A 27422-nucleotide genomic window follows, 5' to 3' on the forward strand; every position below is an offset into this window, starting at 1 on the left:
AGGTCATAACTGCTGAACAGCTATAAGTCATATTTTCAGTGCCACTGTAACTTTGAACGGCCACCAAATGAACTGTTGTAAGTCGAGGCCTACCTGTATCAGTATCATCAGTCTCAGTCTCATAAAACGAAACAGCTCTTTACATTATCCCATGCTCGACTTAATGGAATCAAAATAGTAGCAGTAACTCACAGGATGATATTTACAATATAGGACAGGGGCATCAAACCCAGATCCGGCCCGCGAGGTGGTTAGATATGGCCCACGGGGCCAGCCTGGAACTATCAAAGGACTGGCCCACAGTGCCTCTGCCAGCCAAAATGGGCTATGGGAGGGCCGCGCATGATCTCCACATGGCCTGTTTTTGGCCTCCACGGCCCCCTGCAGCACCATTTTGGCCGGCAGGGTGCTGCAGGAGGCATCTGTCCTGTCTTTCCCCTGCTCCACTCCTCCCCCCCAACCCCCAGTCCATGGAGAAGAACTACAATGCTGATCCAACCCTTGAAGAAATCCAATTTGACACCCCTAATGTAGGAGGAATTCTGAGGGGGAAAAATTACACCCCGTCCCCTTCCAAAGACTGAAGTAAGCTAAGAGTATGGTGGTCTGAGCATCTTGATAAGAATGAAATTCAATCTTAATGTTGTTTGGGAGCAAAATGGAAAACTGGGAAGGAAGGAAAATGGAGTGAAAACAAAAAGAAGGCTAAGCAGAAACATTGCAACTGCATCATTTTGGACACAGGGACCATGTGTCCAACTGCCTTTTAATATCCGGAACAACTTTGCACATTCCAGGACATGGAAAAACTTTCCTAGTTTGTAGCTGTTGGTTGCCTCTGGTTCATAATTTGATAGGAGTGTGTTTGTAGGGTGGTCACTAGAGATGGTTGATCTGTATTATTATATTGCCTGCTGTTGCTAGAGCTTTGCTCTAATCAAAACTCTGGCTGTCTTTAGGATTGGAAGCATTCCTAAACCTTGAAAAGAAGAGTTATAATCAGGGCTACCAAGCTGAGCTGCAATCATCTCTGTGACCATTAGATGACAGCAAAATGTTAAGAGTTTTGAATCTACTTGGTGCCATCTAGAAGTTATTTAGATTTAGGCATCAAGAATATAAGCAAAGGCTTGGATCACAAACAACAGAAACCCCTCACTTGGTGGCAATGGACAGAAGGCTTGCATACATATAGTGTGGATCAAAAGATCTATCAGCTCCATCCTTGTGTGTAAGGCAAAAAATTGACTAGCCATATCTTCATAGCCTGTGAGGTCAATATTCCATCTGTCTCTTCCCCCCTGTATTGAACTTCCACCCCAATAACTTTAATCACCATGGCCACCGGCCACTGCTGGCTGGGGAATATGGGGAAGCACCAAAGCACCAGAAGGCAAGACAAGAAACAAAGGATGGAAACTAATCAAGGAGAGAAGCAAGCTAGAACGAAGGAGAAATTTCCTAATGATGAGGATAATTAACCAGTGGAACGGCTTGCCTTCAGAAGCTGTGGATGCTCCATCACTGGAGTTTTTTAAGAAAAGACTGGACAGCCACCCATCTGAAAGGGTATAGGATATCCTGCTTGAGCAGGAGGTTGGACTAGAAGACCTCCAAGGTCCCTTCCAGCCAGTAGTGGGATTCAAAAATGGTTACTATCGGTTCTGTGGGTATGGCTTGGTGGGCAGGGGAAGGATATGTAAAATCCCATTCCCTCCCCACCCCACTAACCTGCTTTCCAGCTCCGTTCTCTTGTGCAGGGCAACAAAAGAAAACCCAGCCAATCAGCTGGGACTCAGGAGGCAGAGAATAGATGAGGGCAGGGCCAATCAGAGGTGGTATTTGATGGTTCTCCAGAACTACTCAAAATTTCTGCTTCTCCAGAACTGGTCAGAACCTGCTGAATACTACCTCTACTTCCAGCTCTGTTCTGATTGATTGGAACTGAAAGCAAACATATCTGGAACATAACAATTCTGAGAAAATTGGTCTTCAGAGTATCCTCAATGTCTCAGCGTAGTCTATATATACAAAAGCAGCCACCTGTCTATTTTACTTAGGCATATATTTCAATTCATTCATAACCAACTTTACATGGACTATTTAATGGGGAGTTTTAGTTGTTAATGTGGAAATACCCAAAAAATTTCATATTTGTACTGCATTGACTAGGGAGCTATTTTTCTGCTATTATTGTCCTGAAGTATTTTTCTCAATGCAAACAATTCACTGTAACAATATTAACCATACATTTTATAATATATTCATAATCAAAATTTAGTATTGATTTTTAACATTTATTATTACAATTTACATTAAAAAACAAGAAGAAACATATTGATTCAAGATAATATGACAAATTTAAATCAGTGTTTCTTATGGTAGGGAGGTCTCCCCATTCTTTCAGGAGCCCTCAAAAATCAAAATTATTTGCCATAGAAAAATAATACCATATTACCAACCAAGATAAATAGTAGCAGCAGCAAATGTGTTCGTTTTAATTTTTAATATGATAAATATCAAATAATACATCCCATACCAAAAAAAAAAAAGTTCTTTTGGGGTCCTTTGTAATTTTTAAAAGTGGGAAAGAGGCGTGAGAGGAAAAAAGTTTAAGAAACACAGAGATTTCCTGAAACAAGTCTATTATTATTGGAATGGGTTAATAAAGGTTTTTACTAACTTCCTGGAGTTTCAGTATATGCCTCTTGGATTTGTTTTATTGTTTGTTTCAAATGTTATACGTGGGTCAGAAAATAGATCTCAAATAAAATAGATCTCAAATAAAGTCTATTGTAAGGTAACCTGCCCTAACAGGTAATGAAACAGGCATAGAGTCAGAATTGTAAGGACAAAAGACCTTGATAAACTATAATGCAGGTAATAATTCCTTTTCTTTAAAAAAAAAAAACTATGGAATTTTGTGCTTGACTTTTCTAGTTTGGTAAAATCTATGAGATGCGGATGATGATGGATTTCAGTGGAAATAACAGGGGATATGCTTTTGTGACATTCTGCAACAAACAAGAGGCAAAGAATGCAATCAAGCAACTGAACAATTATGAAATTCGGTAAGCTGACTTAAGCTAATTTTTATTTAACGGATTGGCATTTTGCCTTCAAAGGCCATAACATTTAATGAATAGTGTAAAAGTCAATGCCTAGAAACAAAAAAAAACACAAAATAAAGCAACATTTGTTTTAAAAAAATGGACGGATGAAACAAGACTATATCTTTCTTCAAATAAGACTTTGTAAGTCTGATACCTTACTACAACCTGCTGCTGAAAATGATAAAATTGGAAGACTTTTACAGAATTCCAAATATTAGACAGACTGCCCTATATAAACAATAGCTGGAGTTAGTATTTAGTTTATTTGTCTTTTCTTCGTTCTTGGTTCCTCTCAGTCGTTTGTTATTTTCCCACAAACAAGAAGAGTTGACTGTGTACACCTAAGCTGAAACCACATTTTTGGACTTAATTTTTCTTATACCACATAACTGATTTGTGAGAAGCACGCAACTTATATTAAAGTCAGTGTTATTAGCAAAGCCACTTGTCATCTTCATTTCTAAAACAACATACAAAGGAACAAATTTACAGTAAAGATCAATGAGTAAAAATCTCCAGATCAAGTCCTGAAGTCTACAGATTTCAAGAAAACAATATGAGCGTGGCTGGGACGAGCTATTATTTGTGAGAAAGAGATTTTGAGAAGTCAAGGGTAGAGATTGACTTCAAAGACTTTTTTCATACTCAAGAATTTAACATTTTGTTCCCTACCTATTTTAAATAATTTTAGACAGAGAAAGATTGTCAACTGTCCAACTAGTGAATCCAAAACAAGGAAATATTCTCGGGAGCTTTGAATTCCCGAAAGTGAAACTTTATTGGATACACCATTTTGGTACTGAACAATCAAAACCAGCTCTGGTTTTCTTGCACAATTGCTTGCCTGAAGAGGGTAAAACTTGCCTTTTCAACCTTCTTACGTTACCTACCATTAATTCCACCTTTTTTAAATTTACACAAGAAATATATTTAAATAGAGGGTGTTGGAATTATGCTCCTAGATGTCTCCTAGTGATGGCACTATAAACCATCTATCTAGAAATTCTCTTAATTTAACAAAGGAGGAGTAAAATAAGCTTCTGTATAAAACTTTCTCTTGCCATTTATCCATTTGTATGAATATGTTTTCATTAAGCTAGAGCTAAAATAGTCATTTCTCCCATAAAAACTGCATTGTTAATGAAACATTTAGCAAACTATTGATCACTTGTCCCAAAGGTGCTTTTTTCAAAAGGCAACTGGGCTTTCTTGGTTTTTTTTGTCCTTGAAAACATTTCACTTCTCATCCCAGTAGTTTCTTCAGTTCTAGAACTGAAGTTCAATTCAGAACTGAAGAAGCTTCTGGGAAGAGAAATGAAATATTTTCAAAGAAAAAAAACCAAGAAATTCCAGTTGCCTTTTGAAATATATATTAAAAATTATATATATATATATATATATATATATATATATATATATATATATATATATATATATATATATATATATATATATATATATATATATATATATATATATATGTTTCCATAGATATTTACTGATCATTTGGTTATTCGTGCCACTCACACCATTTGCAAAACAACATAGGTTCTACATATATATATATATTATATATATTTTACTGATTTTGTTAGGTCCCACACCCTCGATGCAAACGCCTGTTCTTCATATTCCCAGCCAAGATTTTCCAAGGAGTTTCACCCCCTCGATGAAATTCTCTTTCCACATAGGAATGGTCGGTTACTCGGCGTTTGTGCCAGTGTGGACAACTGCCGCTTATTTGTAGGAGGAATTCCAAAAGCCAAGAAGAGGGAAGAAATTTTAACCGAGATGCGGAAAGTGACGGAAGGTGTGGTTGATGTCATTGTGTACCCCAGTGCAGCTGATAAAGCCAAAAACCGGGGATTTGCATTTGTGGAATATGAAAGCCATCGAGCAGCAGCTATGGCAAGACGAAAACTGCTCCCAGGTAGGGCCCAAAAAATTCCCTAATATGTAGCCAAACCTAATCTCAAGCTGCAATTAGGAGAGAGGGGTCATGAAAAAGCAGCAAATTGCTATGAGTTGATTTTACTAAAGGGTCTGTGGGCTTATCCTCAATAACAGTATTCACTATAAAAATAAAAATCCCAAAGATTGCTCTCCAGTTCAATGCAGTAACACTGGATATCATTCCTAATACTTTTGTCAAGTTTCATGCAAGAAACATGAGCCAGAGGTCACAGAGTTATCCTTATTCCTTTATCTTCCTTCTCAGTGTACAGAACTCTCTACACCAAGGGTGTCGAACTCAAGGCCTGGGGGACCGGATTCAGCCTGTGGGGTACTTAGATCTGGGCAGCGGGGCCACCCTGAAATAGCAAAGAACAAGCCCACAGTGCTTCTGCCAGAAAAAAAGAGCTCCATGTCAGGTTCCAGGAGATGAAACCATCATCAAACAAGGCATTATGATTCCTCAAAGAATAAATTTATTGGATTACACCATCTTTGCACTAACTTGTGGAAAGTCAGTACTGAACATTTCCTAGCTTTCCACGTCACTATAACTAGAATTCTTTCATTTTTCCAAAACAATATGTCACATTCTCCAACCAGGATGTGAAACGGTTTCCTGGCAACTTCACTCCTCCTTCCTCTGGCCGAGCAACTGTTGGAACTCATTGTCCAGCTATATTGTTTTGGCTGGAGCTCCACCCACCTCAATTCTCCCCGCTTCCAGTTCTCAAGTGTCAAGATGAATTCATATGAGTCCACCACCTAACTGAATTCAGGCTTGACACTCTGTTCTCACTGGCAGAGGGTTGCAGGAGGCTGTGGCAGCCGAAAACGGAGCTCAGGAGCCTATTTTTGCTGGCAGAGCGCTCAGTCCACCACAGGCGCCCCAACATGAGTGACTTGAGTTGGCCACGCCCACCCTGGCCCCCAGAGGTCAAACACAATCCTGATGTGGCCTTCAATGAAATTGAGTTTGACACCCCTGCTCTACACTGACCAAATTAGTTTGGCACCTGAGGCGGTGGAGAAAAACCTCACATGCTTTGAACAGTGGAAAACCTCTGTCCCTCCATCCCTCTTTTCAATATGGCCTGGCAGCTTGCTAGCTGTTTTGCATCTTTGGCTGCCTCTGGGGAAATGTGTAAATCTGTGTGGGTTTTAAGAAAAGAGCAGAGAAATTGACCAGAATAGACACTAAGGACAGGACAAGCATTATTAAAATGGTTAAGAAACTAGAAAGATTGAGTTTACTCTACACCACTGTTTCTCAATCTCTGTAACTTGAAGTTGTGTGGACTTTAACTCCCAGAATTCCCCAGTCAGATTGGGGAATCTGGGAGTTGAAGTCCACACATTTTCACATTGCCTAGATCAGGGTCTCAACCTTGACAACTTGAAGACTTGTGGACTTCAACTCCCAGAGTTCCTCAGCCAGCTAAGCTGGCTGAGGAACTCTGGGAGTTGAAGTCCACAAGTCTTCAAGTTGCCAAGGTTGGAGACCCCTGGCCTAGAGTGAATGATACTGTTCTATATAGTAAACTTGGGCAGGCATTCGGAAGGTCAGGAGTTCTAAACAGTCTTCTGATACTTTGGAGATCCCCAGCAGGATGTCCAGGAACCACAAATTGGAAAACGGATTAATTTTTCAGTTTCTTTATGTTATTGTGGTTACTGAGTGAGAATGGGTGAGAATGAGATTTGGAACCTCTTTGAGACTAACTCTTCCCATCCAATCCGTAAAACATCTAGCCCTGATAACAGCTTGAAATCATCCTGTCAAAATTCACCCATATTTTCCCACTGCATGTTGGTATCTCAGTGAGGGGGGGGAAAAACTGGATGCTAAATCTGATTCAAGGAAATCACACTTTCCTTTAATGTAAAATGTGAAGCTAATTATAATAGCAATACACTAACAGAATCCAGTTCATAAGGTGAAGAGTCACAGAAATGTATGTTGCTAATTGAGACATTAAGTGAGTTGTGCTCCATTTGATATCCTTTTTTGACACAGTTGTTAAGTGAATCACTGCAGTTGTTAAATTAGTAACATGGTTGTTATGTGAATCTAGCTTCCTCATTGACTTCGCTGGTCAGAAGGTTGCAAAAAGTGATTACATGACCCAAGGACATTGCAACCATCATAAATATATTCCAAGAGTCTAAATTTTGATCAAATGACCATGGAGATGCTGTAATGGTTGTAAGTATGAAAAATGGTCATAAGTCACTTTTTTCAGTGCCATTATAGCACTTAGTAAGAGCATTTAAATTTATATACTGCCCCCTATTGCTTTACAGCACTCTCTGGGCAATTTACAATGTCAGCATATTATCCCCAACAATCTGGGTCCTCATTTTACTGACCTCAGAAGGATGGAAGGTTGAATCACCCTAGTGCCAGTGAGAATCGAACTGCTGGCATTCGGCAGAATTAGCCTGCCATACTGCATTCAAACCACTGTGCTACTACGGCTCTTATCATCTTGAATGGCCACTAAACAAATGGTTGTAAGTCAAGGATTGCCTGTATGAATTCCAGGAAGATTCAGATTGATGGTTAAACTATGAACTATAGTAAATGTAAAAAAATAATTAAATCCTAACCTGCTTTTTCCTTGTCCTTTTCAGTCAACATTATCTTTTACAACAGCATATATTCAGTTTACCATGCATCTCTTCAACAAAAACCTTCTTACCTCCTTCTATAAAGATGCCTTCACTTTTTACATTTATTTTCATTCCAATTACATTGCAGGACGGATACAATTATGGGGACATCCGATTGCTGTAGATTGGGCAGAGCCAGAAGTTGAGGTTGATGAAGATACAATGTCATCCGTTAAAATCCTCTACGTGAGAAATCTTATGTTAACTACTGCTGAAGAAACAATTGAAAAAGAATTCAACAGCATTAAGCCAGGTAAAAAAAAAAAAAACTAGCTTGGCCAATATTCTAGTAAGTTCAAAAGTTTAATAAACTAATCCACCATTTATCTAGAAAAACACTAATTCCAACTGAAATATGTTTAATTTCTACGAATGTCAAAAAACTAAAAGTAAGAAAAAAACTTTTATTATCCACAAACAATATTTGTGTTGAAATAAGTTACACCTTTAGTTGAACAGGCTGACTGTAGCTAATACAGTCAAACATATTTGGATTAAAACAGGGTCAGAATGTAGTTAACATGGATCTAAAACAGCACTAAGGTTTGCTCAAATGAACATCAAGACCAATTTTTAAGTGATGCATTCCAGAATTCTTAAATAAACCTGTTCTTTAAGACTAGCCAACCATAATTTTACTATGCAAAACTGAGGTTCATTAACCAGCCACAGCACCAAGGAAATTATGTGCATGATTTCCCCTTTCAAATCCTCGCTCACTGGGAGATGTCAACCCCAGATAAACTCTTAGTCTAACCAACTTCATAGACATGCTGTATGGATTAAAAAAAAAGTGCACTGTTTTGATATTCATGCAAGAACAATAGATAATCAAGCTGTCAATCAATACGCATTATTGTAAATTCCCCAAATCCTTAACAATTATGGTCCAAGTCATGTTGTGGAACATTTGCTTCCCCCAACAAAAGTGCAGTGATAAGTCACAGTATCAAGCTGAATTGTGCTCCTCACTGATTGAAATAGCATAGCCAGAGGCATGCCACTTCAGACAATTTGGAAATCTCCTTATGCTAGAGAATTTGTATGTACAGACACACTTCCCAAAAACCAAGTCCTTTATTTGTGAATCTTTTTTTTTACAGTTACTCACATATCCAGTGAAACCCTGGATAGTGAACTAAATAAAAACAACCAGTCATAAAACCCCTCAAAAGAAACCCAAAGAAATAAGTCAAGCCTCCACCCACCCACCTCAAAAAATCTCAGATCACATAGAATGTGCATTCACACAAACCAGAACACCCATAATTAACATTGTGGCATCAAAGCCTGAGGGAAGATCCAGGGTTTCCTGGACTTCCCAAAAGCCAACAGGATTGAGGCCTCCATATTTCTGGAGGGCAGGTGCCAGCTGCTTCCTGGGATTCAGCAGGTAACACTGTTTCACCTGGGGATGCAACATCCAGCAAGATGGATAGAGACCATCAGGGATAACTGGTCCCTCAGGTAACCTGACTCCCTACCATGTGGGCTTCACACCTGAAAACGCACATCTTGAATTGCATCCAGAAGCATGTAAAGTTCGGCTTCCACAATGCCGAAGTTTACAAGAGTGAATGACAGTGTACTCAATAGTGGAGACCGCACAAACTTAGACTTCGATGGAAATATGTCTTTCTTTTAGCATTTTTTGGATTTAAATAGGAGCCAACAGTGTGCAGCCGCCACCAATGAAATCCTAAAGGAATAGAATCAAGATTACGTGAAGTGTTAGTACCACTTTACAAAGCCTTAGTAAGACCATGCATGGAATACTGAATCTAGTTCTGCTTACTATAATATATTAAAAAATGTTGAAACTCTGGAAAAAGTGCAGAGAAGAGCAGGAAAGATGATTAGGAGTCTGGAAGCTAAAACATAGGAAGAATGATTGCAGAAATGGGTGTGTCTATTCTAGTAAAAAGAAGGACTAAGGAAGATAAGATGGCACTGTTCTACTATTTGAGGGGCTGCCACAAATTTGAGGGGGGCAAACTATTTTCCAAAGCACCAAAAGGCAGGAAACTAATTAAGCAAAAAAGCAACCTAGAACTAAGGAGAAATTTCCTAACAGTGAAAACAATCAAGCAGTGGAATGGCTTGCCTTCAGAAGTTGTGCGCGCCCCATCACTGGATACTTTTAAGTAGAGACTGGACAGCCATTTGTCTGAAATGGTACAGAGTCTCCTGTTCGAGCTGGGGGTTGGACTAGATGACCTTGAGATTTTCAAGAAGAGATTGGACTGCCATTTGCCAGAAATGGTGTAGGGTCTCCCGCTTGGGTGGAGGGTTGGACTAGATGACCTATGAGGTCCCTTCCAACTCTGATTATCTGTATCTGTACCTCCAACGTCTCTTTCAATTCTGTTTTTCCATGTTCAATGTATCTGCATTTAAATTTCAAGCTGGTTCCCCATAATAACCACTGTCTTTATAGCAACTTAATCCTGAGGCCTGCATTCACTCTCAGAGTTTAGAAGCACAAAAGCATTCTGTCCACACGGCCAGATAATGTCTGAAACCATATAATTCAAAAACTTCAAGTAAGAAATTTCCTTATATTCACACATTTAAAGAACACTGAAAAATCAGCAGTTAAGAGTATTTGAAATTTTTAAGATCCGATGTCAATACTTTTCAAGGACTTCTTAATAAATGGTTGGCACCAGCGTCCTTTTGAATAAAAGTCAACAAACAAGTAAAGTGCCCATTTTGGCTGGCAAGCGTAAATTGCCTGCAAATTGGTTGTTACTCAAAAAGTAAGAACAAAAAGCAACAGAATAAGCCAGCAATTATAAGGTAGTTATGTTGGGTGATTTTTGCTCATCCCTTGGACTATTGTTATATAGAGTTCAGATCTATGCACACCATGCTGTTTAATAATCTACAGGAATGACCAAAACGTTCTCAGATGGAGATTTAAACTTCATTGCCATCAATATATGGATTGCATCAACCTCTAACCTCTCCTGTCCATCACTTGCCAGGAAAGCTCTGACATTTCCAAACTACCTAAGAAATCAATAAAGCTTTTCTACTACTCAAGTTTCTTTCAAATAAAGGGCCCCTAGTGTTATCAGAAAGCTGCCATGTATAACTACAGGAGGCCTTCTTTCCACCTTTATTAGATGTTTTTCTGGAAATAAAAATGACCCAAAAAGTGATGAGAAAATTTCCAAACGGAATACAACAGTTTATGGAGCCCTAATATCAAGGGAATCAGTGGTGGAATTCAAATTTTTTTACTACCAGTTCTCTGGGCGTGGCTTGGTGGGCATGGCAGGGGAAGGATACTGTAAAATCTCCAGTCAGAGGTGGGATTTGCCGGTTCTTTGAACTACTCAAAATTTCCGCTACCGGTTCTCCAGAACTGGTCAGAACCTGCTGAATACCACCTCTGGCGTGAATGACACAAAACAATTGACTATCCTAATAGGCACAACACAGCCTGGTACCAATGAGCTGCACAGGTATTCCCCAACTTATGACCAACCCTGAGCCCAAAATTTATGTTGCTAAGTGAGACATTTCTCAAATGAGTTTTGCCCCATTTTACAACTTTTCTCGCCACCGTTGTTAAGTGAATCACTGCAATTGTTCAATTAGTAACATGGTTGTTAAATGAATCTGGCTTCCCCATGGACTTTGCTTGTCAGAAGGTCACAAAAGGGGATCATATGACGCTGGGACACTGCAACCATTATAAATATGAGTCAGTTGCCAAGCATCTGAACTTTGATCACGTGACCATGAGGAAGCTGCAGCGGTTGTAAGTCTGAAAAATGATCGTAAGTCACTCTTTTCAGTGCCGTTGTAACTTTGAACACTCACCAAGCAAACTGTTGTAAGTTGAGGACTACCTGTACTAAGCTTTAGCATTGTTCCCTAATGCATCCTTGGGGGGAAAAAGATTGTCATCCCCGTCATTTTTTAATTTTGTTTTGGTGCATTATATATTAATATTATATATTAATATTATAATATTCACTAAAATATTTATTTATTTATTTATTTATTTATTTATTTATTTATTTATTTATTTGATTTGATTTGATTTGATTTGATTTGTCAATTGCTTACAAGATAATAGGTATAAGTAAAAACATAGTTATTTAACACATGGATACGTATAGGAAAAATAAAAGAAACAATAGGACAGGGACAGTAGGCACGTTGGTGCGCTTATGCATGCCCCCTACAGACCTCTTAGGAAAGGGGTGAGGTCAATAGTAGACAGTCTAAGGTTAAAGTTTTTGGGGTTTGCGGAAGAAACCACAGAGTCAGGTAGAGTATTCCAGACATTGACCACTCTGTTGCTGAAGTCGTATTTCCTGCAATCAAGTTTGGTGCGGTTAACCTTGAGTTTGTATCTATTGTGTGCTCTTTGTATTGTATTGTATTGTTATGATTGAAGCAGGTAGGACATTGCAATGTATGATTTTATATACTATATCTAGATCGGACCGAAGGCGATGTAGTTCTAAGTTTTCTAGGTCTAGAGTTTCAAGTCTGGTGGCATAAGGTATTCTGCAATGAGTAGAGTAGCGGAGAACTCTTCTTGTGAAATATTTACATTCACTTCTCATCCTAAAACCACAAAAATAACGAACAATGCTGAAAAAAGGAGTTTCCTAGTTAGAATTAGTCCATTGAAAAGGCAAAGGTTAGAAGAGGTCCTGGATGCAAAATCTAATAAAACACACCCTTTGTCAGGGCTCCAACAAATCCACCCTCATTCAAATCAAAAGTCTCTAGCTGCATCTCAGAGAAAAGAAAATTGATTTATTAAAGTTGCCATGTTGGCGTGTGGCTTACAACATACATTTCCCCCTTGATCCTGGTCTTTCCTCCATTCCCTGGATGTGACTTCTCCAATGGGACACATTCATCTCCAGGAGTCATCCATCATGCTCTCCAATAACCTACCCTACACCACCAGGCTTGAGATTTTGGGCTTGAACAACCTTGAACTACGGTGCCTATGGTTAGACTTAAGTGTAGCACACAAAATTATCTGCTACAATGTCCTACCAGTCAATGACTACTTCAGTTTCAACCACAACAATACAAGAGCACACAACAGATACAAACTCAATGTAAACCGCTTCAAACTTGATTGCAGAAAGTATGACTTCAGCAACAGAGTGGTCGATGCCTGGAATGCACTACCTGACTCTGTTGTTACATCTTCTAATCCCCACTCCTTTAACCTCAAACTAACCACTATTGACCTCACCCCATTCCTAAGAGGCATGCTTAAGTGCACCATCGTGCCTCCCGTCCCTGTCCTATTGTCCCCATTTATTCGTACCTATTTCCTGTATTCTTACTCATGTTTATACTTATACCTATTATCTTGTAAGCAATTGACAAATCAAATAAAGAAAATAAAATAAATAAAACCTTCTTATGCTCCGACAACTTTCGGCTGCCGGGGTGATTATCTAGGCATTTAAGGAATGCCTTGTTTTCCCCCACTCCCTTTTTCTGGCAGCTAAAAAGACCAAAGGAGTATCTTTTTAGTTGACACCATTGCTGAATCATCCTGAAGGCAGGTCATTCTATAAAACAGGTGTCATCCCTGGGAGGGCCCTGCGTCCATTTCATCGCCTACCAGCAATCTGCAGGTTACATCTGGAACAGCAGCATTTCCCTGCCACCAATAACAGTAAATGCTCAATGAATGATGTAACCAGAGATCTATTTGCTTTTGAACTCTTTTCCTACTTTCTCTCTCTTTTTTAATATTATTATGTGCGTGTAGGACGGTGTAACTTATTTCCCTATTTGCACAAGCCTCATTAAACCAAGCTTTTAAATACGTTAAATAGACCTATTAACAGTCAAATTAACCTAACTGCTGCATGGATGAAAAACTATATTTTTCTGGGGGAATAAGACCAGTACTTCAACTGGCATGCTAAAAGATGGTAGTTTCCAAAATAATCTCATTAAACCATTTAATAAAATATTAATCAGTGGCCAACCATTGTACTTGGTCATTAAAAAGGAGCACAGCTGTTTGCTGCAGCAAATTCAGACTACAAATTCTCTGGCAACATCACAGTCCCAGAGCCGAAACAGAGAAGCAGAAATACAGGGAGGCTTAAAAGAAAAAAGAAAAAAGCTACGCATTGGGCTTAAATGTATAGTAGCTTCTCTCAAAAGGTTTTGGTTTTATCTTTAGTTTTTCCAAAGATGCATGCACAATTGTTCAGTGCAAAATTGTTATTTATATGACTTGCTAACTCTATCACAGAATAACAGAGTTGGAAAAGAGTTGTATAGGCAAGAAATCCTGTACCATTTCAGACAAATGATTGTCCAATCTCTTCTTACAAACTTCCGTTTTGGCGCTTCTACAACTTCTGGAGGCAATTGTTTTAATAGTAGAAAATTCCTCCTTAGTCCTATTTTGGTTCTCTTCTTGATTAGTTTCCATCCATTGCTTCTTATCCTGACTTCAGGTGCTTTAGAGAATAGATTGACTTCTCTCTTCTTTAGGGCAACCCCCTTAGATATTGGAATACTGCTATCATGTCACTTGTAGTCCTTTTTATCATTTAATTACTAGACATACTCAATTCCAGCAACCCTTCAGAGGTGATATTCAGCCGGTTCACACCGCATTGGGCGAACCGGTAGCAAGGATTTGGCGTGGGTCGCTGAACCAGTAGTAACTTCTGGCTGGCCATGCCCCCGACCCAGTTGCCCTCCCACCCGATGCTCGCTCACCCCGCCCACCTGACGTTCGCCTAAGGTAATTCTTTCTTTTTTTTCCCTCCCGACAATCAGCTGTACATAGATCAGCTATACCAGGATTCCCTTGCTGAGGCCCAGGAAGGCAGAAAATGGCTGAGCCCCTCTCTCCATTTTTTGCCTTCCTGAGCTTCAGAGGAGCCTTAGGGGAGCAAAAACACCCCCCCAGAGGTTCTTCTGAGGCCCAGGTGGGGGCTGCAAAAAAGCAAAAAACAAAAAGCCACGCCCACCCAGTCACATAGCCACGCCCACCAAGCCATGCCCACAGAACCGGTAGTAAAAAAGTTTGAATCCCACCACTGCAAACCCTTCATATGTTTTAGCCTCCAATGCCCTAATCCAGCCAATAATTAATTCTGGGCTTGTATCAAGAATATATCATTAGGCATCCATTGAAATAACTTCTCAGCACTCTTCTGCAAAGCTTCAAGTCCCCATATCATGTTCCTTTTCCTTTTATCCTATAATTTGGGTAACTATTAAAATGTTTATCAGTTAGATTGAATGCTTTAAAAAAAAAAACATTAAGTCCTGGCCTTCTTTAAGTCTCAGATCACTATGAGTGACTGAAGCCAAGGAAGGCAGCCAGAGCTTATCTCCATGGGCATCCGTAGAATCCAGACTTCAAAATGGACTTGGCTGAACATTTTTGACTGGGGAATTTGTTTTGGGAGATGCTACAGGCCTTTTAAGACTTGCAAAAGGATTAAGGCATTAGAAAAACCATTGAACAGCCACCCGTTCTCCTAAAACGGCATTATTTATGCATTTGGACAGAGATGTTTACAGAGGGAAACAATCCCTATTGGACATTTTTTATTTTTAATACATACAACAATTTTTTTAAAAAATGAAAAAAGGTCAAAGATTTGCACTCAGCTTACTCCAGTTATGTCACAACTCCGTGAGCTGTTTTTCCTTAACAAAAACAGGAAATGGAAATTTCACAAGAAAAAAAAGTTGCCCATCCATGAGATGTACAGAAATTGCTTATATAGCAATAGCACTAAGACTTATATACCACTTCACAGAGTTTTACAGCCCTCTCTAAGTGGTTTACAGAGTCAGCATATTGCCCCCAACAATCTGGGTCCTCATTTTACCCACCTCGGAAGGATGGAAGGCTGAGTCAACCTTGAGCCTGGTGAGATTCGATCTGCCAAATTGTAGGCAGCTGGCTGCAGAAGTAGCTTGCAGTACTACACTCTAACCACTGCGCCACGGAGGCTCCTTATATACTTTACATGCCCAGGTAGTCCTTGACTTATGCCCAAACTTTCCTCTCCTAACCAAAGCAGTTGTTAAGTGAATTTGACCCCATGTTACGACCTTTCTTGCCACAGTTGTTAAGAGAATCGCTGCAGTTGTTAAATTAGCAACACAGTTGTTAAGTGAATCTGGCTTCCCCATTGACTTTGCTTTTCAGGAAGTTGCAAAAGGGGATCACATGACCCTGTGGACACTGCAACTGTTGCGAGCCAGTTGGCAGGCATCCAAATTTTGATCATGTAACAATGGCGATGCTGCATAAGTCATAAAAAGGTCATAAGTCACTTTTTTCAGTGCCGTAACTTTGAACGGTAAATGAATGGTTGTAAGTCAAGGACTACCTGTAACAGGATTCACATGATGGCATGCTGCTTCTTGCTATGCAGAACAGGACACACAGAAGGAAATTCCTTTCTGGAGGCAGCTACTGCTAAATACACTAAAGGGGGAAAATATGTACAATACCTCTACACTAGTAGAGATTCAAACAACGCAATTATGGTTTATATTATCAGGATTTAATGCAGCACAAAAACCATAATTTAAAATTAAAGTGCGAGATCTAAACTTAAAATAGAATAGAATAGAATTGCACAATAGAGTAGAGTAAAGTAGAGTAGAGTAGAGGAGTGGAGTGGAGTGGAATGGAATAGGAATAGGAATAGAATAGGAAAATAGAATAGAATAGAATTACAGAATAGAATAGAATAGAATAGAATAGAATAGAATAGAATAGAATAGAATAGAATGGAATAGAATAGAATAGAATAGAATAGAATAGAATAGAATTCTTTATTGGCTAAGTGTGATTGGACACACAAGGAATTTTGTCTTGGTGCAAATTTGTCTTGTGTGTCTTGGTGTACATAAAAGAAAAGGTACATTTGTCAAGAGTCAAGAATCATCAGGTACAACACTTAATAATAAAAGCGGAGCATCGGGATATGCCTTTTATTGTACAAAATATGCACTCTAGGTTTATCCTCCAAATCTCTTCCACAGGTTCAGTGGAACGGGTGAAGAAAATTAGAGACTATGCATTTGTGCACTTTAATAATCGAGAAGATGCAGTGGAAGCCATGAAAATCTTAAATGGGAAGGTAATGATGGATTAGTTCTGCAGTTTCTGGGAGGCAAACAGAGAGTTGCATGCATGTTGCATAATATGATTCATAATGTTGGTTCTAGTACTGGTAATTTTTCTGTTGGAGTAGGGTGGGGGTATATGTACGTGTCAAATAATGTGCACTATAAAAGGCTTGGCAGAGAGTTTGAAGGGAATTGCTTCATTTTGCTCTCCAGCAGTTTTTCTACTATGAAATATGTGGTTCATTGTTGTTTGGATTTTGAGCTGCCTGATAAATCATCAGTCAACCCAAAGCAACTGTATTATTTATAATCCCATAAATAAGCAAAACAAGCAAAATACCAGTCTAAACTCATCCGTTTTAATGGTGTGCAATTTGCTTTCAAAAATACCAAGTGGGCTGTGTGTGTGTGTCTGTGTGTCTGTGTGTATCTGTGTGTGTCTGTGTGTGATGACCTGGGGCATGGCACAAAGGCAACACAGTCAGATAATCAATAAGAGTCCCTTTATTATCTCCAACTTTGCCCCCAATGTCCAGGTTACCTTCTGGCTGGAGAAAAACTCTCCCAGGAACAGCCTTTAACTGCAGAAAATTAAGCCCAAAACATGGTCAACGCAAACTGTAATTTAAAGTCTAATCAAGCCAAACTGAAGTAATTAGTTTGGCAGGGCAGGAGCAAGATAAAATCATGTTTGCTCCCAGCAGCCTGCCACACGCAGCCTGCCTCTCTTATAAACTGTCTTCCCAGCTGTGGCTAATGAAGGGAATCAGGGCCCTTTTCTCCCCCATAAACCATGCAACCCATGTTGCTCTCTTCTCTGTTCCTCCCTGCGTGCCCTAGGATGAAGAGGGGGTGGGCTTGGGTCTTCCTCTGAACTCCCTCTCCCTTGTTCTATCTCTTCCCTGCTCTGCCCAGCCAGACTTTGCCCCTTCCCAGTTTCCTCCACAGCCAACAGATCCACACTCCCACTCCCTGTCAGCTGTTCATCTTCCTCTTTGGATTCAAATTCTGACAGGGACATGACACTGTGTGTCTGTGTGTTTTGATGCACCTCTCCTGCTGGTCTTCAAACATCTCTGAAAGTCTTGTCCCACTTATGTAGACAATTTTCATACAGGGATGCCAAGACGGTATGCCAGTAAATTCAGATTTACAGTACAGGTAACCCTCGATTTATAATAGTTTGCTTAATGACTATTTGAAGTTACAATGGCACAAAAAGTGATTTATGACCATTTTTAATACTTAACTCTTGCAGCATCCCCATGGTCATGTGATCAAAATTCAGACACTTGGCAACTGACTCACATTTATGACAGTTGCAGAGTCTCAGAGTCGTGTGATTCCCCTTTTGCGACCTTCTGACAAGCAACATCAATGGAACAGCCAGATTTGCTTAATAACCAGGTTACTAACTTAACAACTGCAGTGACTCACTTCACAATGGTGACAAGAAAGGTCATAAAATGGGGCAAAACCTACCTACCAAATGTCTCCCTTAGCAATAGAAAATTTGGGCTCAATTGAGGTCATAAGTCATAAGGTTTTCAGAAACTATCATTGCGAATGAGCTACGCCCCAAAAGAGACATTTCTTTAATTCCTGTGATCCATTGGTATAGGTGTTCTGACCCAACCGGGTTCCCAAAGAGCAAACACAGACAAAGGCAGCAGCCCCCACCTTTCAAGGTTTAATAACGAATTCTGTTCTGAAGGCTGCTTTCCACTAATTAGCTCCGACAAGAAAGAGCCAAGTTGTTTGTCAAGGCTGTCAAAAACCCAGAGATAAGAAGATTTCTCCAAACACGAACTAAGATGTCCACCAGTTGAGCTTAAGAGCTTCTTTGCTCTCTGCAAAGAACACTTTTCCAAACCTGGCTTTTATCCTCTTGAGGGAGGGGCCATTACCTTGCAGCCTTACTCCTGAGTCACCTATGCTGCTGTAATTGTTCTTTCCTCCGAGTAATCCTTCGTGCACGTGCACTTGGCACAGGCTCCTCGGGAACCTCCTCATCGCTGCTGCCAGCCCCCAGCATCTCTGAAGGCAGCAGTCCACTCCCTGGTGGTCCTGGCCCCTCATCAGAGTCATCGCTCTCCTCAGCCATCTGCACCTGCTGCTGGCTAACCACAACAATAGGTGTGCATGTATGGCTTAGTACCTAGTATTTTCTAAATTATTTATTTTTCTCGTCCTATATCTCATTTATAGGATGAGATATAGGCTCAATTGGCAAAAAAAAAAAAAGCTCAAGACTGTATTGGTTGGAAATATGCAGAAGAGGCCTTCACCTTGCAATGGATAGACAATGGCGAGGAGGAGGAGGAGGAGGAGGAGGAGGAGGAGGAGGAGGAGGAGGAGGAGGAGGAGGAGGAGGAGGAGGAGGAGGAGGAGGAGGAGGAGAAAGAAGAAGAATGGTATCTCATATATATTCCTTGTGTTCTCTTCTGTCCTCAAGGTGTTGGATGGCTCTCCCATTGAAGTCACCTTAGCAAAGCCAGTTGACAAAGACAGTTATGTTAGATACACCAGAGGTACAGGAGGACGAGGAGCAGCGTTGCCAGAATTTACTTACACCTTTGGCCATGTCTACGATCCTGCCACAGCTTACCTAGGAGCTCCAGTTTTCTATGCACCACAAGCCTATGCTGCCATTCCTGGCCTTCATTTCCCTGCTGCTAAAGGCCATCTCACCAACAGAGGCATTATTAGACCTTCGACCATTAGAGGTAATTCTATTGAGCAATGCGGAATATATCAATGTTCTTACTTGGTTGGACTGTCCTTTATTATTATTTTTCTTTTGGACAGGTCTCTTCTGATATGGAATGGGTCACTTTAATAAATACCCATGTTCTCTTACCCATTTTAATTAAAGATCTTTAATGAAACCTGCATTACTCTTCAAAGTAAAATTAGCCCAACTCATTGACTTGTATGAGAATGAAATATACAACCAAAAGAATCTTAGGTGATGTGATTATGACTTTTCTCAAATCTAGTATATTTAAACTATATTAGAATATAGCTCCCAAATTTCTAGTCAATATGCCAATGTCAAATGGCTGTTATAAAAGGTTGTAGTTCAGTATATTTGAAAGGCACAATGGCACAAATTATAGAGAGAAGGCTAAAATGTGTGGTTGAAATTTAATTTAAAAAGCTTATTTCAGTCAACATTCAGAGTATAAGTTAACTTGTTTGCAGAGATATTGAATGAAAATCTGGTCCATGAAGAATTCATAACAGAATTCTTTTGCAACTCTACAAGCAAGCAGTATTGAGCAAGAGCATTTAGGCCCTTTTCATTACTCTCTGGAAATAATGTTGAAGCATTATTTGCATATTGACCCCAGCACTCTGAATCCCCATTTTGCTGACCTCAGAGGAATAGAAGAGTGAATCAACCTTGAGCCACATCAGGATTGAACTTCAGGTTGTGGGCAGAGTTTGCCTGCAATACTGCATTTTAACCACTGCCCCTCCAGGGCTCCTTCTTAGATTTGGGACATTTGATAGAGCATGAAGCTTTGTTTAAATAAAGGAATGGAACAGACTGTTCAGTTTTGAACTAGAGATTCTCAGTAGCTCAGTAGTTTTATAGTTCAGTAGTTTTGAACTACTGATTTGCCTTTGAAGGAAACCTTGAGGAACTAAAAAAATGCCCATAGTTTGAAACCAACTATGCCTATAGTTGGTTTCACAAGTGCAGCATTAAATGTGGTAGTTTTCAGCAGACACGTCTCTTTCTGCAAACTAATAAATTCAGCAAGGAAATATCAAAAGTGATATACTTACTTGCATGTGTGAACCATCCTAAATGTTTAGAGAAATGAGCTAATTCCAATGTGTGATTGGGATGAGTTATATCGTGTCAAAATTACACACTAAAACTGAAAAGCTTAATCTTAAACCTCTAAAAAAAATTCAGTCTGTATAGTAATTGTGGCTTTGGAGCCCCTACTCTTTACCTATAAATGATAATCCTCTTAGAATTGGCATCAAAAATTGAATTAGAATTGAAAATAATAACTGCAGAGAAAAAAGGAGATAAGAAAGTGATTTTGTGCAAGATATTCAGTCAGTGAGTCTTGAGGCATTTAATGAAATGGAAACTGGGAAGGCCCGTGTTACATGAATAATGACATAATTAGAATGCAGTGTAGAAAATGTACAATGTATAAAATAATATTTTGATTGATCCTTGCAGCAGATTGCAATTCCCACGTTCAGTGTTTTGTGTGTGTGTGTGTGTGTGTGTGTGAGAGAGAGAGAGAGAGAGAGAGAGAGAGATGTTTAAGTAGAAACCTAGAAAACCCAATATCTGTGAGGTGAACTTACAAATACTAAAAATAATTAGAAGCTCACAGGATACCTCCCAGATCACAATAAAATCTTATTTGTAGCTGTGCACATAGCTGAGAATTATCACTCTTCATTTCAAAGGCAATAAACAGAGGTTGTGCCTTGGGTACTGCTACTGCTTCCCAAGGAAGTATATTCTATTAACATAGCTAAAGAAATGTTAATGTCAGGAGTTGAAACTCTCAGTGTTGTAGTAGATGAAGAAACTAATGTAATACCTATTTGTTTGGAACTAAAACTCTGCTGTGTTCTGCAGAATTTTGCTCTCTTGAAGTATGCATCAGATTGTATCTCAATTGTGTCAACTTTAAGATGGATGGATTTCAACTCTCATAATTCCCTTGGAGAATTCTGGGACTTGAAGTCCACACATGTTAAAGTTGGCATGATAGAGAAACACTGGTCTACAGAGCTGAAGAAGCTTCTTGGATGAGAAGTGAAATGTCCTCAAAAAAAACAAAGAAAGTCCAGTTGCCTCTTCAAAAAAGCACCTTTGGGACAACCATGACCTGGATGACTGAGAATCTCCATTGACACTGGTCTAAATAGTTTATAGATCTACTAGCTAATGTTGCAGATATTTGGTTCTTCCCCTTACCTCTTTGAGACTCAGTAAAAGGTGACCCATAGGGGTGGGATTCTAACGGTTCAGACCAGTACTATAGAACCGGTTGTTATGATTCTGCGCAGTTCAGAGAACCGGCAAATTGTGCCCCTGGCTGGCCCCGCCCTTCTCCACCCGTCCCTCCCCTCCCTGCCCAGTCAGTCCTAAATGACATCACTGACTGCATCCTCCCCCACCCAGTCGCTCCTTAAGGTATTTCCCCCCTTCCAACAATCAGCTGTTCCAATGATCAGCTGTGTTGGGATGCCCCTTGCTGTCTTACTGCTTCACCCAGGAGGCTTCCCTGAGGCCCAGGAGGCAAAAAGGGGCAGGGGGGTGCTGCTCCCCCCACGCTCCATTTTTTTTTTTGCCTTCCTGGGCCCCAGGGAAGACTTCTGGGAGCAAAAATGCCCCCCAGGAGGCTTCCCTGAGACCCAGGAGGCAAAAAAACATGAGGGGCGTTGCTGCAAAAAAAGAAGCCACTCCCACTCAGTCACATGGCCACGCCCACCTAGCCACACCCATGTCTACAGAACCGGTTGTTACCAAATTTGAATCCCACCCCTGGTGACCCACTTTTCATTCTCACATCAAAACTCCACTTTAAGCCTGTGTGTGCAATCAAGCCTTCCCATACTGTAAGAATCAGGAAGCTTTTCCTGTGATTTGATTCAGTTCAATGCCTTCTTACATTCCTAGAAATTTACATGAATGTACCTGTAGGGGCTGCTGGAATTAGAGGAGTAGGAGGTCGAGGCTACTTGGCTAACCCTGCCCTGGGTCGCGGATACCAGCTTAAAGGAGAAAAAAGAGGGGAGGACAAACTCTACGATCTTTTGCCTGGAATGGAGCTTACGCCAATTAACCACGTCAGTTTAAAGCCACAAGGAATTAAACTTGCTCCACAGGTGGGTAAAACAGATCTAAAGGAAACATTTCAGCTCTTGATTACTGCCTTCCCTGTTTCTATAATAAATCTTTGCAGACTAGACATTTGTTGTTGTTGTTGTTGTTTATTCTGTTTGGTTTCACTCCACACAGTTTTGACATGAAACAGCATTCCTACAGTAGTAATATCTTTTCACAGCTCCTTTCATGAACTGGTGGCACAATGAGATTATGCTGGATTTACTGTCGTATTATAGGAAGTCATCTGTGAAAACGCATCGTTTTCTGTACACACAATGCCATGTCGTTAGCTGAGAACCCAAATAACTTGCAGGAAATTATAGTTTGTACAGATCTGAAAACTCTTTACCAAAAGTCAAGGTATTTGTGCTTGGCAGAGAAAATGGAGCAAATGTTTATAAGGTTTTTGTTTCATTTTGTTCATTGAATCGATTTTGAATCCAAGTGAATTTATGGAACAGTCCATGCACTTTTCTTGCCAAGATTGCAATGGTGGCTTTGCTACTGAGTTGCCTTTTTCCAAATTGCTTTCTGATTTCCCAGTTTAATGTTGAAACAGAGTGATTGGCCTAGGTCATCCTGTTGGTTTCCATGCCTTATGGAAACATTGGAACTGGAGTCTTTCTCCCCCAATCCAGCATCTTAACCGCAACAGTCTAGCTCTTAAGATTAAGCAAGTGTCTTTAACGCAAATGATGTGTTTTAATTGTATTTTTAAAATGTGTTTATTGTAAGCCACCTACAGTCACTTTACTATGAGATGGGCAACTATATAAATATGATATATTAAATAAAATAGGCAAAGTTGTGCATCTTGATAGAATATTTTATTAAAGATGAGAAAATGGATGGAGGATTGATAGGCTGCAGATAGTATGTAGCCTTCTGTATGTAAGGAATGCTTATACAGCTAGGAATAAAAGTATGCTTCTACCCCCTTTGTTATATGGAAGTGAATCTTGAGTGTATCAGGAGAAATGAGATGGGAATAGGATCTTAGGAAACATATGTGATAAAACAAAATGAGGTCCCAAATGAATGGGAGCTAAATGAAAGTACACGGAATACAGAAGAGAATAATCAATACAAGAGAAGTAGGTTGAGGCTTGAATTTCCAAGCAAATATATGGAGGAATCAGAATTTATTAGAGCTGGAAAGCAATGTATGAATCAATGTATGGATGAGATGGAAGAAGAGTAGCTTGCATCTCAACATATAGTCATGCTGGCCACATGGATCATGGTAAGGTCCTTGGACAATGCTGGCTCCCTCAGCTAAGAAATGGAGATCAGCACCATTCCTTAGAGTTGGATGAAACTGGACAGGGAAAATCTTTACCTTTACCATTATCTCCTGCCTGGCATGTCTATGGCTCAGTACTTCTGTGATTTGCATGCTGTCACTCTGTAAGTGATGATTATACATGTATGGAAATATCATTAGATTCATTTTATCATTATAGATATTAGAAGAAATCTGCCAGAAGAATAACTGGGGACAACCTGTTTATCAACTTTATTCTGCCGTTGGACAGAACCAAAGACAACTCTTCTTATATAAAATCACTATACCTGCCCTTGTCACTCAAAATCCTACAATGTAAGTAGCCACGGGGCTTCACTGGGGTTGAGGGGCCTTTCTAAGTAAGCCATTACAATATCTGGATAATTTGAAATTGCAGAAGAATTAGAAGGATGTGGGAGAGCAGCTACAGCATCCTCTATATTGAAATTCCATGAAAAAAAAAACCCCAAAGATTTAAGATGTTTAGGTTTCAAAATAAATAAAAATGAATTTTGGCACGTCAAGGCACATACATGCATCTACAATATTGTCTGTATGTGTACAAACATACATATAGTCTTGGATGAGAATATAAATGACATTTAAACATAAACCAGAGAGGGTGTGCCTTTTAATAGCCCAACCAGCATGGCCAAAGATGAACGATTCTGGGTCCTACATCTCACCAATATCTGGAGGTCCATATGTTCTTCATAAAATCTAAAACCTACACAGCCAGATGGCTTCTCAATGAGCCAAGAATCCTACCATGCTAAATTAATTCTTAACAGTTTGATATCTGTGCCTTGTAGCCAGATAAAGTGAGGCATATGGATTCTCCAAGGCTATTGATTTAGAAATAATGGCTTAGTCTAAGACTCCTGTCTGAATGGGAAAGTTTTCTCATCATTGTTGGGATTCTGGCACATAATCTTATATTGTATCTAATTTTACTGTTCAGTGCAATTCCTAATCCCACTAAATGCTACTTTTATGATTAAAATACCATACGATGAACTCTACAAGCAGATGCAGAAGCCACAGAGGATGAAAAATAAGCTCTGACATACTATCCCATTCCCACTAACTCTTTTCTCTGGTGAAATTAAGGATTAACAAAAAGCCACAACTAAAAGGCTTTGAAAGCAGCAAACACTGAGAAGAGAAACACTTACTAGAAGTGCCAGTGTTGACTCAAAATCCAATCTTCCTTTCCTTAGTGACATTCCAAAAGTGTACATAAAAATATACAAGATTACATTTACATTTTATGGTGAAATAATTTACAAGTTGATATCTGTATCACTTCTTTTGCTGGTACGATTGATTAATATAGGATTATATTAAACTAGCTCTATACCCTTGCTTCGAAATTACTACGAAATTATGTGAGTGGGCTTAGTTTTGGGGGAGGAAAATAAAGGAGGGGGAGCATCCATCGGTATTTATCTGGTTTGCATCCTGTCAGTGTGTGAGAGAGCTCAGTGCTGTTTGGAAACTGAAACAATATTTGCTGTGTGAGCAAGAAGGAGACAGCAAGGAGCCTGGGCGTGGCTTCACTGAACTGTTCTGTACTAAAGCTGGTTGCTGCTGTGAAACTAAAACTGAAACTGCTCTCCTCTGTTTGTGTTTTGCATTTTGAATAGATTTCTTTTCAGGTGGGGAGGGGAAGTAGAACTCCTTAGCATCAGAGCGTGTTAATAATAATATAGGAAATACTAATGCTCTGATGGTCATTTCAAAAAATCCTTTCTTAGTGAGTATCTAGAAGCCAAGAGGAATATACGTGCCAAATTTCAAGTTTGTAGGCTTTACAGTTCTGGAGATTTTGTGATGATGCGTGAGTGGTATTTCGCTTTTATATATATATAGATTACATTTACATTTCATGATGAAATAATTTACAAATTGATATCTCTATCACTTCTTTTGCTGGTACAGTTGATTAATATAGGATTATACTGAACTATTAAATTATTTTACAGGCATCCCTTCACACCACCAAAGCTAAGTGCATATGTAGATGAAGCTAAAACATATGCAGCAGAACATACTCTTCAGACACTGGGGATTTCCACTGAAGGAGCAGAAAACTCTGCCACTAATGTACCATTTCCTGGTATGTAATGGTTGTATTATGCATCGGACTAACTTAAATGAAACTAACACAGTTTAGCAAAAAAGCCTCTGCATAAAATCCACTGAAACTCTGGTGACTCCTGAATATTACAGCATGGTGGGGCATGAAGAAAGGAATTGATGCTAAAGTTTCTTTTTGTGACATGTAACAATCCAAACATTTCCCCTTCAGGATAACTAAATGTGATCCTATAAATTGTTTATTCATCAGAAAATTCAAAGGAATTTGCTTTTAGAAGAATGGGTACAAGTTTGCAGTCAGAATACGTATTTAAAGGTAGCAAAATCACAGTCACATTGAATTTTTGCACCTTTGCAAATCTTTAGCTGCTTCTCATTACGATAGTTCAGTGTTTTTTAAAAAATGTTTCTTTTGCCAATTAACAGCTTAGCCACACTGCTGCGTACTTAGCTACAAATAGAAGTAACTGCACATAATCAAAATAAGTCTTGATGGGGGAAATGTATACAACTTCTCTGAAATACAGAGCTTGAATTAACAGTTTTGGTTTATTCCAGTAAATGGCCTTTTTGCTATTACACATAATTTTTTTTCTTTACATTTTGGCAACCAGTGGCAATAACACCTACAAAGTGTGGGAGTGTTTTTTTGGTGGGTGGGGGGTTGAATCGATTGACTCATTCTCCAGTTTTGCAAGTCACCATTACACATCACAAATAAGAATGAGTGCTGATATGCAAACAACGGGTTTCAGTGTTGGGGTATTATTTTTTTCAGAGTGAATTCCTTACCCTGCTTCGGTGATTTCAATGAAGCCTGAGAAATATAACAGAGGAACATGGATAAACGCAAAGCTTTGAGTCATTTCCAATTTTGAACAATTACTGGAAAGCTAGCTAGGACTTGGAGGAGGGAGGAATCTTATTTCAAAATATGAAATACCCAGCAGTCCCCTACAGCAGTGGCCTCCAACCTTTTGGGCACCAGGGACTGGCTTCATGGAGAAAGTTTTTTTCTGCGGACTGGAGGGGGCATGGCACTGTATGCTGCCTGCATTCCATGGATGGGGCTTCACTTGTTTGTGTGGCTCAGTTGCTGACATGCCACAGACCGGTGTTAGTCCATGGACCAGGGATTGAGGACTCCTGCCCTACAGCCATAGACATACAAAGATACATACATACATTAATCAGGGCAAAATGATAGTTCTAATCAGTAGTGGGAGTCAAAAACATTTACTATAGGTTCTGTGGGCGTGGCTTGGTGGTTGTAGTCTGGCTTGGTGGGTGTGGCTTGGTGGGTGTG

General features: G+C 39.6%; 1 protein-coding gene across 3 annotated transcripts in view; it reads left to right on the forward strand.

Moving 5' to 3' along the window:
* The window catches only part of A1CF (APOBEC1 complementation factor), a 54756-nt gene that overhangs the window by 17295 nt on the left and 10039 nt on the right, over positions 1 to 27422 (forward strand). For 2 of the 3 annotated variants that reach the window (XM_087964137.1, XM_087964139.1), the window contains 8 exons: positions 2941 to 3071; positions 4805 to 5043; positions 7828 to 7992; positions 16770 to 16867; positions 19312 to 19582; positions 22522 to 22730; positions 24195 to 24331; positions 26002 to 26135. In XM_087964137.1, the coding sequence (XP_087820263.1) occupies positions 2941 to 3071; positions 4805 to 5043; positions 7828 to 7992; positions 16770 to 16867; positions 19312 to 19582; positions 22522 to 22730; positions 24195 to 24331; positions 26002 to 26135 (1384 nt within the window). The remainder of the gene's footprint in view (positions 1 to 2940; positions 3072 to 4804; positions 5044 to 7827; positions 7993 to 16769; positions 16868 to 19311; positions 19583 to 22521; positions 22731 to 24194; positions 24332 to 26001; positions 26136 to 27422) is intronic. The other variant, XM_087964138.1, reaches the window with a different exon arrangement.

This window comes from Notechis scutatus, chromosome 4 (genome assembly GCF_049901735.1).
Source record: "Notechis scutatus isolate UNSWTSFEM ecotype Mainland chromosome 4, rNotScu1.2, whole genome shotgun sequence".
NCBI lineage: Eukaryota > Metazoa > Chordata > Lepidosauria > Squamata > Elapidae > Notechis > Notechis scutatus.